Source organism: Myotis yumanensis, unplaced genomic scaffold (genome assembly GCF_028538775.1).
Source record: "Myotis yumanensis isolate MYYU_CA2020_CCGP unplaced genomic scaffold, mMyoYum1.0.hap1 SCAF_1, whole genome shotgun sequence".
In the NCBI taxonomy this organism is placed as follows: Eukaryota; Metazoa; Chordata; class Mammalia; order Chiroptera; family Vespertilionidae; genus Myotis; species Myotis yumanensis.
The window spans coordinates 44266928-44280845 of NW_027223752.1; the positions used below are offsets into that span (position 1 = coordinate 44266928).

The window sequence follows — 13918 nt, forward strand, 5'->3', positions numbered from 1 at the left end:
CAATACTGCCAGAGTAATAATTTAAAATACTAATATAATCACACTGATGCCATTTTAATAACCTGATTGTTATTTAACATGAAAGGATGAAAGGGGAAACCGAACAGTATAGGCATGACATTTGTTCAGTTTTGCCAAAAAGCTTCATTTAATACTCCAAGTTTGTTCCCAGCTCATTGATTGGGGAAGGGACTAGACAAAGGTAGTTTAGACACATTGCCAGTAAGGTCTGAGTGAAGTGGGAAAATACTTGCCTGTCAAGCAAAACTAAAAACAACTCGTGGCCAAGATGAGCGTGGCCACTGCAAGCTTGGGAAATCTAAATATATAAACTTCTAAACAAAGAAAGCCAGCCCTTCCTCTCTCTCACACACACACACCCAAGCCCTCTGGGGACTCCTGCTGCAGGAGGCTACGCTGTACCCACATGGCACAAGGCCATGTTGGATTCCACACATGGACTGATGTATTTTAATCTGGCCTGAATGCTGAACCACAATCGGCTGCAACTTTGAACAGAAACTTTGGACACTGCCTTGTTTCTGATTCTGCTGAACTCCCAGCTGCCCCTCTTCCAGGACTGGCATGGGGGAAAAGAGACACTGGAACTAGGGAAATATAACTCTACCCCAATAAAACCTTCTTCCACATTTCATCCTCTCGTGGGGGCTTCTGAAAATGCTTCTTTCAGCAGCACCCCCAGAGCCTCACTCCCACTTATGTCTGGGAAGTCTGGCCCTTTAATTCCTCCGGCATCAACACCTCTGGTTTGCTAAATTTTACTGGCTCCCCAATCTTCAGTTATACAAGGCCCTTTAAGACAGGACCTCTATTTACTTCTCTACATCTTCTCTTCTACATTCCAGTCTTGACTCCCAAATAACATAAGTTTTATTTCTTACAAACTGTTATCTCTAGACATTCTGTATGGGAAACACTGGAGTACACTAATTAAAAAGCTCTAATTGCCCCCCAAATAGACCCAATGAATCATCATCTCTAGAGATGTGACTAAGGAATCACACCAAGTGCCTTATACCCAGTGCCCACTCTTTCATCCTCTTAGCTGACCATGCCTAATTGTTTCAAAAGATTCAACAGTCTGCATAACATTTCTAATAAGTCTTCCCTATCATTCCTTCTCTTCCCCACCTCCCATCTCCATTGTTCCAAAGCACCGAATGCTTACACCGCTATTATAATGGAGTATTTACTTGTCAACTTCCAGCCCCCTTCCTCATGCCCACCTACAAAAGTTGTTTACTTAAGGAGGCAGCCAGCTTAACTAGCCACTGTACCATGGCCCAGCATAGAGCCTTACCATATTAGGCACTTAAGTAAATTAAATCAATGCAAATACTTCACTTTGTTTTCAAAGAATGAAGATATACCTTCATCTGCATCTGTTGAGTCTCTTGATAACTGACATGCATTTTGTTTTGAAATACATTATGTTCCTTTTCTAATGTTCCAATCCGATCTTTCATCCTTGCTATAACCACATTGCTTCTTTCTTTCTCTGTCATCATTTCCTAGAAGAGTAAACCAGAAAAAATATTATGAAAAATGTGTTATTAAAAATATAAGTACATACGACTCTAATAGTAAGAAAACATTTTTAAAATCAAGAAAAATGATGTCAGTAAAATAATCATGAATTCTGAAATAAGTACTTAAAAAGTAAGGTCAAAGGTTAAAAATAAAAACACTATCATCTGCATTTCACCTTCTCTTTACACCAATTCCCTCATAAACACTGTTCTGTTAATTCTTATTTCAAATGCACTTTTTGGTCTAAGAGTTAGAGCTGAAACTGAAATAAATCCTACCTTCTAACTTGATAAGAAAGAACATTTTAAAAGCAAAACAGTTCCCCTGGCCGGGTCGCTCAGTTGGTTAGAACATCGTCCCGATACCAAAGTTGTCAGTTCAATCTCCAGTCAGGGCACACACAAGGAGAACCAATGAATGCATTAATGGGTGCAACAACAAACTGCTGCTTCTATCTCTCTCCCTCTAAAATCAATCAACACATTTTTTTTAAAAAAAGCAAAACAGTTAATTCTCTATAATTTGTAGGTACTAGCTCTCTTTTAGGGTACAAAAAAAAAAGGACTGGAAAAAATAGCATAGAAGAGGAAAAAAGAAGCCTCTTTCCTAGGGAAAGAGATTGATATGTTTATAGGAGAATGGAAATTTGGAATAAGGGAAAAGTAAAAAATCAGAAAGCAAAGTTTTATTATCTTCCTAAGTCAAATCTTAAAAGGGTGGTTTCATTTTGTGTTGCAAATATTATGAACTTCTAGAACAAATATTAATTATCAAAGTAAAAAAAAAAAAAAAGCCAAACAATTTTAAAGTTATCTGCAGGTATGATCAGCCCATGTCCCTGCTATAAGAAACTGACAAAATTTAAGATTTTTATGTAATTTATGGTTGCCCAAAAGAGTTAATTCATTTACATTAGGAAATTGTTATACTGATATAAAGGACTTAGGAAAAAGTATTCACATCCTAAGTGTACAGCTCAATGAATAACCAAAAAGTAGTTACCTTATTACATTTTTTAAATACAGTCAGAAAAATATAGCAACATAAAACTATACTAAAGTTTCTAATCTTAAGCAAATGATTATTTTAGTAACAACTTTGATTAATCTTAATCTGACCAAGTTTTTCCAATGACATATTTATTTCAAATTCACATAAAGAATTTTATATTCAAATAAGGCCATTCTCATGTCATGAAGAAGTTCTGTGAATGATGCAGAAATAAACCTCATTTTACTCTACTGTACTTAATTCCTAAAAGGAGAAATAGTATTTCAGAAGGAATGAGACCACATTTTCTACTGACTTTCAATTATGTTCTCAGTCTACATAATATTTTTGAGATTTAATTGACATAGAACATTATATTAGTTTTAGGTTTACAACACAATGATTTGTTATTTGTATATATTGAAAAATAAGTCTAGTTAATATCAACACATCACAGTTGGAAATTTTTTTTCTTGTTTAAGAACTTTTAAGATCTACTCTCCTAGAATCTTTCAAATACACATTACAGTATTAATAACTGTAGTCACCATGCTGTACCTTACATCTAGAAGTTTATATCGTTTAACATGATTTTTTAAAGGTCTTTCTTTACCTCTCAGAGTAAAATTTCCAGGGCTTGAAGAACTTCAATGATTAGAAATTGTAAATTTTTATAATTTAAACAAAATCACACTGAGTTTTGTGCTTCTATAGAGAATAATTTAAGTCGGGTCAATTGAACAATGTCCAAATGTCCAAATGCTTCCATTATTTTGAAATTAGGATATCTATAAGTACTGTTATTTTAAATTCATACTTCAACTGTAGGCTATAAATAACACAAAAGAGTAAGACCCCACCACCAAAACTGTAAACAAAAATGACTTTTACACAAATAATTAACTCAGGAATTGTGGACAATTTCTAAAATCCTTCATTGATTCTGATTCAAAAAGTATATCCTTTAGCCTTGGCTGGTGTGGCTCAGTTGGCTGGAGCATCATCCTGCACACCAAAAGGCAGGGGGTTCAATTTCCGGTCAGGGCACATACTCGAGTTTCAGATTTGAATCTGGTCAGGCATGTGTGGGAGACAACGATTGATGTTTCTCTCTCACATCAACGTTTCTCTCTCACACCGATGTTCCTCTCTCTCTCTCTCTCTCTTTCCCTTCTTCTTTCTAAAAATCAATAAAAAAAATACAATAGCCTTTGCTTAAAAAAAAGTATATCCTTTAAATGCAAGAATGTCTTCACCTGGGTTAACTGCTTACACCGATCTTTCATAGCAGCAGCATCTTCCTTCACAGCAGCAAGTAATTTATCTTTCTCTTGAAGCTGATGTACAAGTACAGTCAATTCTCCTTTACTTGTCTACAATTGAGAAATCAATACAGTATTAGTAGTTAAAACAGGCTAATGAAAATGAAATATCTAGATCAAGTGTTCTTAAGCCAATACAGAGTTCACTAATACATGTAAGTAGAATGACTGGCAACTACTGGTCAGTAAAATATCATTCAGAAAAGTCACTGTCTCAGTATATATTCTGATGCACATAATAGGAAACATATTAATCAAAAAAACATATTTTTATGGAGAATTATATAGGTCTTCCAGGTATTAACCATGAGTCAATATAGCAATCTCCCCTTCCTCCTCCTAAAAAATCAAAAGAATAATATGAAACCAAAATGCACCAAAATGAAAGTCATCTGTAATGTCAAAGTCATCTGTAATATCAGGAAAGATTGCCAAAAGCAGTGGAAATCAAACACAGGTGCTCAACAACCCTGTCAGAATATACCCAAAACTACAGAAGTGCCATGGGTGCTTAGTTCTCTGAAGTTAATAGGCATATCCTGAGAAGTAAAACCAACAATCTCCCATTTGACATCAGGAACAAGTACAAAGACAGAAGGTAGAAATTTTCTTGGAAGAAGGTCTCAAGAAGCAGTATAAATAAAAAATGAAGAAGAAATCATACAAACTTTACTCAAAGAAAGCAGTTACAGTGAGGTATAGTCAAGGGAGATACTCTAGTGAAACTCTCTATAATGAAGATTTTATCTGGGAAGAAGGAAAGGCTAAAAGAACTCAATCACACACACAGCCCAACGAGAACACCCCTCAGTGGAAGAGGAGTACTGATCAAAAATAAATAAAACAGGGTCTATACAAGATATAAGAAAAAAAAAAAAAGGAAAATAATAAGAAAAAACAAATGGCAAGAAGAAAAATCACCAGAAAAAGATTGTCAAAGAGTAGACAAAAATTGTAATTAAAATATATCACCATGATTTTTAAAAACCTGGCATAACAGTCATTTCTGGAAAAATAAGAGCAAAGAACAGAGCTCAGAGAAAGAGCTCAGAGAAAAGACCAGACCACAGAATGAGATAAAATATGAGCTGGCAAAACCCAAAGCAGAAGTAAAAGTAACACCATCTCAGAAATATAATCCAAATAGAAGCAACAAACAGAAAAAGAAAGACTGCTAAAAATACAATGAGACAGAGTACAAGGTGAAGTAAATAAAAAGAAGCAAATAAACCAAAAGCTTTTTTTAGAATTAAAATAAATATGAAAGATTAAAGACAACAAAGAAGATCCAACATATGCTTAATTGATACTCATTATTTTACTTATTTTTAAGGGACACTGAATCTCATTATTGAAAAGACATGCTTTATCCCAAGTAATATTAATAAAGGAGTCGATGCTCAGATATATTATAGTAAAATTATTGCTAAACTTCAAAGAAGCTGAATCCCTGGATGTTTGTACAGTAGGGCATATACTGGAAAAGTCCAATAAATAATAAACACTTGGTTGACTGCCCAAAGGATGTTTTTATTGTGAGTATAGTTCGACAAAAACACATGAAAAGAGTGCAAAATTCAGGCAGGTCTCAGATCTGTATCCAGCAATTTGAATGTAAAGAATAGTAAAGCAAATATGAAAATTTCTCAAGGAAAGAAAGTGACATCCAGAAACATTATACCCCACCAAATTATCATTCAAGTATAAAGATGACAAAGAAGCATTTAACTTGCCAGAATTTGGGAAATATAGTTTCCATGAGCCCTTCTTGAAGAAATTCCAGGAAAAACAACTTCAGGCAACCAAGAGATGAATACAGAAGCTATGGCAAAAGAACTGGTATCAAGCTTTGAACCCATCATTAAACTGTAGAATTAAGACTAAAACAAACATGAGAATTATAGTCACAAAAGAAACAATAAATATTAGAAGTACCTGATAAACAAATGCTATAATTAACAAAAGCTAAGAAAGAAGAGAGAAGGTAGAAAAAAACTTAAGTAAGCAGATTTCCTCCTATTATATAACATGGGGCCAAAACAGTTAATAATTTAAAGTTGAAAAATTACATTATTGAGGCAAGTGTATTTAAAGGCCAATACTAAGAAACTAATAACCTATTAACTAAGATAATCAAATACATCTTTAAAATTTTCTATGGTAATCACATTAACAGTTAACATATTTTGAGCAATTACTGTATGCTAGGAACTCTAAGCACCTACTACATATTATCTCATTTAATTCTCAAAACCTGATTATCATTCCCATTTCAGAGATGGGAAAACTGAGGCACCGAGGTTAAGTAACCTATCTAAGGCCACAAAGTTCAATGTGGCAGAACCCAGATTTGAATGCAGGAAATGTGACGCCAGTTCCCAAGATTTTTACCTACACTCTAAATATACAGTACTAGTGTCATGTAGCTTAAACACAAGTCATGTGCACCCACACACACAACATAATACCTCCTCTCTAATTATGCAATCTCTCTTCCCCAACCCCTAAAGTTTCAATCCTCCCTAAGCACAAGTGATTCCACTGTCTCCTGATATGTCTCCTTCTCCTCCTTTGTAGTGGCTTTCCCTGCCCTTTAAATGTTAATGTTTCTCATTCTTTAACTTTCTTATCACTCTTTACATCCTCTCTGGTCTAATATACATCCACCATACGTATTGGTGATAATACACTAATTGCCTAAATCACTTCCATTGAAATCCTTTTTCAACTCCAGAGAAATAAACATATATTCAATTGTGAAATGATTCTATCCACTTAAATGATCCAAAGAATACCTAAAACAACTTCCTAAAAAAACAATCCTCTACTCTCTCTTCCTCTGCAAGTGTTCACAAATACCATTGTCACCACAATTTATCCAGTTACTCAAGAGCAAAACAAGCATTCATTCTAGACCAGGGGTGGGCAAACTTTTTGACTCGAGGGCCACAATGGGTTCTTAAACTGGACCGGAGGGCCGGAACAAAAGCATGGATGGAGTGTGTGAACTACTATAAATTCAAAGTAAACATCATTACATAAAAGGGTACGGTCTTTTTTTTTTTTTAGTTTTATTCATTTCAAACGGGCCGGATCCAGCCCTCGGGCCGTAGTTTGTCCACGGCTGTTCTAGACTCTTCTTTAACCACCATATGTAATTAATCAGCAAGTCCTCTAACTCCTCTATCTATACCCTATGCCTGTGCAAATGCTCCTGCATTTATCTTACCCTTTCTCTCAAGTGGTCTTTATAAGATTGGGGATTCATTTACATTTGGGACCTTGAAATCTATTAAAAGGTCTGATTCTCTGACAAAAAAGGAAGAAATTAAACTTACCTAGTCTTTCCCAGATACAGTGGACCTACAGGGCACTGAGTCCCTTCTGATGAGAATAGAACCACTCCAGAGAAACCCAGAACATTGCAAGGAAAGGGGGAAAAAATGTAGTTTCAAAATACTTTATGTCAAAATGCTGTCTTTAGCAGTCCCCAATTCCTCCTTGACCTGCCTAAAATACCTATCCAGGGGAGTTTTATTTCCCACCTACTCACTAGAGTTCAACATTGTCTCAGACAAAAAAATGACTACTCTTTTTTATATATATTTATCCAATTAAAATGAAGTACATCAAGTGACAAATTCATCAATTAAGAATTTCAAGAATGTTCTTTGCAGCAGAATAATCTGATTTTGTATCCAAAGTCACATAGTTATCACACTTACTCTGATTACCCTCAAACACCTTGTTTACTCTGGGCCATTGCTGATACCACATGAAGACTATCCAACAAGCATACTACATTGTAAAACGCCATAGGTTTATAAGACACGTTATCAATAGATACTTACAAGCATGGACAGACTTATAATGCTAAGTAAATGTTACAACAAAAAGTCCAGAGAGTTATGAGAAACAACAGTGAGAACTATTTGGACGGGGAATTCAAATTACCTTTATATGAGGAAAGGATATTTAAGTGGAGATCTGAAAGAAGCATTAGCCAAGGGGAGAAATTGGGAGGTTAGGGGAGTGGGCTGTTGGGACAGTCCAAATAGAAGGTTTGGTATGCTCTAGAGCAGCGGTTTTCAATCTGTGGGTCGCGAACCCTTTGAGGGTCGAACGACCCTTTCACAGGGGTCGCCTAAGACAATCAGAAAACACATATATAATTACATATTGTTTTTGTGATTAATCACTATGCTTTAATTATGTCCAATTTGTAACAATGAAATTGGGGGTCACCACAACATGAGGAACTGTATTAAAGGGTCGTGCCATTAGGACGGTTGAGAACCACTGCTCTAAAGCAAGGGTGGGGAACCTTTTTTCTGCCAAGGGTCACTATATATTTAGAACATCATTCGCAGGCCATACAAAATTATTAACTTAAAATGAGCCTGCTATATTTGGCCAAATACACCCCTAATGCCTTGGCAGGGCCAGATCAAATTATTTCCAGCTGGACATTCCCCATCCCTGCTCTAGAGGAACCAGAAGAGACCTAGAATAGGTGAAATGTAGTGACTGACGGGGAAAATGCCATGAGGTAAGGTTAGAGAGATAGATAAAGTCCCGCTAAGGAATTTGGATTATATTCTATTGCAAAGAGAAAGACACCTAAGGGTTTATAAAGGTCACCTTGCAGTTGTATTGAAAAAATAAACTAGAGGACTAACAGGGAAAGCAGAAACATCACCTTGGAGACTACTGAAGACAATCAGGTGAGAGGTGATAGCTTGGATGGGGGGGAGGGGGGATGGGGGGGGTGTTTAAGAAAATATGGAAGCCACTCAAGGTTTTAAAGCAGATAACTAGTGTTTTCTAGGGGGTAGGGGGTGTAATGTGTGTGTGTTTAGAACAATTAAGGCTACATCAAATAATGAATACCAGAAATTGTGTCATCTGATGTTACACAAGTAACACATAAAAACTTGTCACCTTTCCCAGTAAGACATAGTACACATAATATAGTGAGTAAGACTCATGAGGAATTAAATATTAACTCCACAGATTTTGTTTTTGTGTTGTTGTTTCCTTACTTATTTTAGTCATAGCAATGATTACACTATCCAAATAATTTATTTATTTTACAAGGGTAATATTATATACATGCACAGACAACAATAACAAATTCCCAGGTTTTCGAATGGTGCTATCTTCAGTCACAAAAATATCCCCTATATGCTATCCAGAAATCACCTGAACTTGCTTTCAATACTTCCAATTAGAAGATAGCAAGCTACAACTTAGCCAGGAGCCAAAAGACTTTAAAGTGAGATAAATCATCTTACTTGTAAGCAATTTGCTTTTGTCAAAGCATCTAATGACTCCCACACCTAAGTAAGTGTACTGATTAGTGTGGGTATATGAAATAACTTCTAAGGGCATTCTAGAACTTCTAAATGTGGCCATAAGCTTTGGGGTATAAAGAATGGAAGTAGATGATAATTTATTGCTCTAGCAAAAGTTTTGCTTGGAGAACTTCTAATCACTGCTTCCACATATGCTCATAACCAAAAATATGCTTACCTTCTTTAAAGCATCCTGTATCACACCAGACTTCTCCTTTAGCAGGTCTACAACACAAAGGGCTTCATCTTCAGAAAATATCATAGTCTTCAAGGACAGAATAAAATCTTTAAATTTCATTTCAGCATTTTCTAAAAGCAAAACAAAATAACAGTTGGCATTTAAAAGACACAGTAACTTCAGTAAAGTAAGCATCAAGAATTCTTAACCCAGAAAATAACCAAGACAAAACAGACTTATATTGCATCAAACAAAAATAAATACTCTAGTCAAGAGAGAGCAAGTGTTTAAGCATCTTTAATGTAATATGGAATGAATTACATTAACTGACAATTTGCTCAAACTGTACAATACTTAGTTCATCTACCAAGACTGCAATTTAAATACAAAAATTTAATACTAAGGTGCCAATATGCCCTCACTTTAAAAACAAAAAAATCACTCAAGTCTCTAGGATGTAATAGCATCTATACTAGATATGTTCACAAATATTCTCATTTAACCTTAATACTCGTGACATATAAACCAAATTTTAAAGGTGAGAAAATAAGGTCGATGATAATTATTAAAAGAAAATCTGATTTTTCAAATACATACAAGAAATCCCAACATTTAGAAAAATCCATGTATCAGACATCTGACTCACCCATCTCAATTCCTCGAGTGCTCTCATATTAGGCATCAACTTACTCTTCCTAAAAGCAACTGCCACCCATTAGACCCAAAAAAGCCCAGGGCTTTTAATATTTCAGCTACATTATTAAGTTTAAACAGGCATTGTGTGCATGTGTGGGGACGAGGGGTATGTGAGAACTCTGTACTTTCCACTCAACTTGACTGTAAACCTAAAACTACTCTAAAAAAATTAGTCTATTAAGAAATTAACCAAAATTTAAAAGAAATTAACCAAAGAACTTAATGCATATATGCATAACCCATGGACATAGAGAATAGTGTGATAAAGGCCTGGGGGCAGGGGGCGAGGGGGGGTTAAGGCATGGGAGTGGGTGGGGAAGGGTGTCAATGGGGGGGAAACAGGGGGACATCTGTAATACTTTCAACAATAAAGATAAAGTAAAAAAATGATAATAAAAATAAAAGGTGATTGTGAATTAGCATAGAAATCTTGTATAAGACAATCATAGAAGGGAAAAGATCACCAGACACCAAAATAACTGTGAGCCCTTGCTCAAATCAAAGCCAGTGTCCAAAAACTGAAGTTGGACTAGAAAACTACCAATAAATCCTTTACTACAATATTCTATTAGTCTTTTGCGATTCATTGCTTCTATGAGAAAATGTACTCAATTCCATTAGAACTCAAAAATGTGTTTTTTCAATACAATAGATTGCCTCATTCTGTATGTTACCTTTATCAGTTTCCACCTTCAGTTTTTTAGCCCCCATTTTCTGGATTCCTTCTACTTGGTCAGGTTTAATCAGATCAATAACCTCTCTCTTCACCACAGGACTTGAGTCTGCATTATCCATCAAAGGAATATAAGTAGTTGCATGAATAAGAGGTTCATCTACCAAGACTGCAATTTAAATTCAAAAAAATTATAATTAGTATTTTTTTACAGCAGTAAATATCATGTAAGCACATTTAAGTTTAATGATAAATGCAGTTATTTTCAAATCTCTAATACTACCTAAATTTGGCTTTAAATTCCTATTTTATCATTTAAAAAGTCAAAACACAGTACCAGTTCAATATTATTTCATAGTACAGTAAACATTTAATCATCTAAAAATTTGCAGCTTATCTCTTTCTAATAGTATCTGAAAATTTCTTCTTATACATCCTTTACATTTTAGTTGGTTCACATTTTACTTAAGAAATCCATTTACATTTAATTAATGCTCAAGAAAAGATTAATTTTTCTTTATGTTGATTCTTTGTTGAATGTAAGTGATAATTTCTAATTGAGTTCCTTTGACTTGCTAAGTATACAGATCAGTCAATATTTCTTCTAGATATCTTCTCACTTCTAATAGTATGCCTCCAATTTCTGTGGCACATCTTACTACATTGGTTAAAACTTCCAGAACAGCATTAAAAGTGGAGGAAGAGCCACAGCCGGTTTGGCTCGGCTCAGTGGATAGAGCTTCGGCCTGGTGACTGAGGAGTCCCAGGTTCAATTCCGGTCAAGGGCATGTGCCTGGGTTGCAGGCTCGATCCCCAGTAGGGGGCGTGTAGGAGGCAGCTGATCAATGATTCTCTCTCATCATTGATGTTTCTATCTCTCTCTCCCTCTCCTTTCCTCTCTGAAATCAATAAAAGTATTTTTTTTTTATAAAAGTGGAGGAAGAAAGCCTCCTTACTTTGTACCTAATTTTAATGGGAAAAACTCTATGAGTATGAACAGTAAAGTCTCCTGTCGGTCAGAGATACAAACTTCCATATTTATATGGGAATCTCTCGATATTCCTACTTTTTTAAAAAACTGGGCATGCATAGCTCTTTTATTTAAAACATAATATTTAATGTTATGAAATATTTGTGCATAATATTTTTTATACCTGATTGCTTGATATGTGTTGTAATTTTAATGCAAATAATAGAATTTAATTTTTTCCTTTTTCAATTTTACTATTTTGTAGCACTAGTTGATAACACGGCCCAATATTACTTAAAAATTACTGTTTAAACTACATAAATTTCAGTTAAGTTTCTCCTGGATAATTCTGAACATATAAAAATTACACTACCACATTTAATTGGATGCTTCCCATATATACATGCAAATTATATTCAGGAAATAGTTGGGAATATAAAGTAATGACAGATCAAGCTAATGTTATCAAACATAATCCTTAAGTGATATTAAAAAGTATTAATATTTCAGGAATCCTTTTCTTCTATAGAGTTTGTATGCCATTTATACTATTTTCAAAATGTAGTTATGAGAATATATTTAAACTATAAAGACTTCTTTATCACAAACTTATACCCTGCCCATCTGTCAAAGTACTACAAACCCACAAGGCTAAAGAGAACCCTGGACTTACATTAGTATTAAAGCTATTAAGGTATACATTCAACTGGAAATTAAAGAGTATGTGAGGTTTCTAGGGTCCTTATCATAGTGTACTGCTATAGAATTAGTATTTGTAAAATATGTATCTACACATTTCACCATTTTCTGTCTTTTGCTTCTTTGATGAAACTTTCTTCTTTCCTGATCCACTTTCTTGTTTAGTCTCTTGGTGCAGGGGTAATGATTCTTGCTTTTTTGAAGGTGCCATAAGAGTTTCCACCTTTTTATCCTGATCATCTTTATTAAAAATAAATTTAAAATCATATTAAAAATAAAGGAAAATAATCAGAAAAGATACAATTGTTAATATATAATTCAAAGAATGCTTTACCACCCAAATTTAAGCTCTAATATATAACTTCCACTAATAACTTGTCATTGTAGCTTTCTTACTTTGCTACACCTGCTCTTTAATTACATCAAGAATTCTAGCACTTGCTCCTTCTTTTAAATCCCATTTTTCAGCCATTCCTAATGTACCATTTCTTCTGTGACTACTATAGCTGAGTCCCTCAACTTAACTTTGGAAAGCAATAACCTTTTTGATATAGTCTGCCTATATCAAATACTGTCCCATGTAATTTGTACTCCCAAGTTCGACCAAAGATGTCTGTCTAAAACATAAATCTGACCATGTAACTAATCTACCTGAAAGTCTTCTACAATGGCTAAACTATCACAACCCAGCTCCTTAGCACAGTATAGAAAAACCATCATGAACTAACCACTGCATATCTTTTCAGCTTTGTTTCCTACCACTCCCTACACCTCATATTTCACGGTTCAATAATGCACTGCATTCTTTTTTTGGTGAGGATTTTTTTTCATTGATTTCATAAAGTGGGAAGCAGGGAGTGGGAGAGAGTGGAAGGGTAGGGAGAGAAACATTAATGTGAGAGAGGCACATCGACTGGTTGCCTCCCACACACACCCTGACTGGGGACAGGCATCGAACCTGCAACCCAGGTATGTGCCCTTGACAAGGAATCGAACCCTCAATGTTTCCATGCTTGGGCCAATGCTCTAATCACTTAGCACACCAGACAGGGCAATACACTGAATTCTTATACCTTTGTGCCTTTACACATGATATTCTACCAATCTATATATATAAAACCGTAATATGCAAATAGACCGAACGGTGGAACAACCAAACCGGTCGCTATGACATGCACTGACCACTGGGGGTTCACGTGGAACATGATGGGCATCGGCCATGGCGGGATGGTGGAGCAGGTGAGCAAGGGCACCAGACGAAGGCAGGGCATTGGTTGCTGTCATGAGGCGAGCCTCTGGTGGTTACTAAAAATTCTTTGCTCCCCTGCACCACAGTCCCTCCCGGCGCTCACACCTGCTGCTGGTACAGGCCGCGCTCACACCCACTACCGGTACATGGCACCGGCCCCTATCGCTCAGCGCCGTCAGCGGGTGCAAGCCACGGCTGCCAGCCCCAATCACCTCTCAGGGCTTCTCCACCTCCCC

General features: G+C 35.6%; 1 protein-coding gene across 10 annotated transcripts in view; it reads right to left on the reverse strand.

The window, feature by feature from the left end:
- KTN1 (kinectin 1) overlaps positions 1–13918 on the reverse strand; it is a 110583-nt gene that overhangs the window by 85753 nt on the left and 10912 nt on the right. For all 10 annotated transcript variants that reach the window (XM_070419263.1, XM_070419278.1, XM_070419271.1 and 7 more), the window contains exons 3-7: positions 12536–12673; positions 10766–10933; positions 9396–9526; positions 3798–3914; positions 1392–1532 (exon numbers count right to left, since the gene is read on the reverse strand). In XM_070419263.1, the coding sequence (XP_070275364.1) occupies positions 1392–1532; positions 3798–3914; positions 9396–9526; positions 10766–10933; positions 12536–12673 (695 nt within the window). The remainder of the gene's footprint in view (positions 1–1391; positions 1533–3797; positions 3915–9395; positions 9527–10765; positions 10934–12535; positions 12674–13918) is intronic.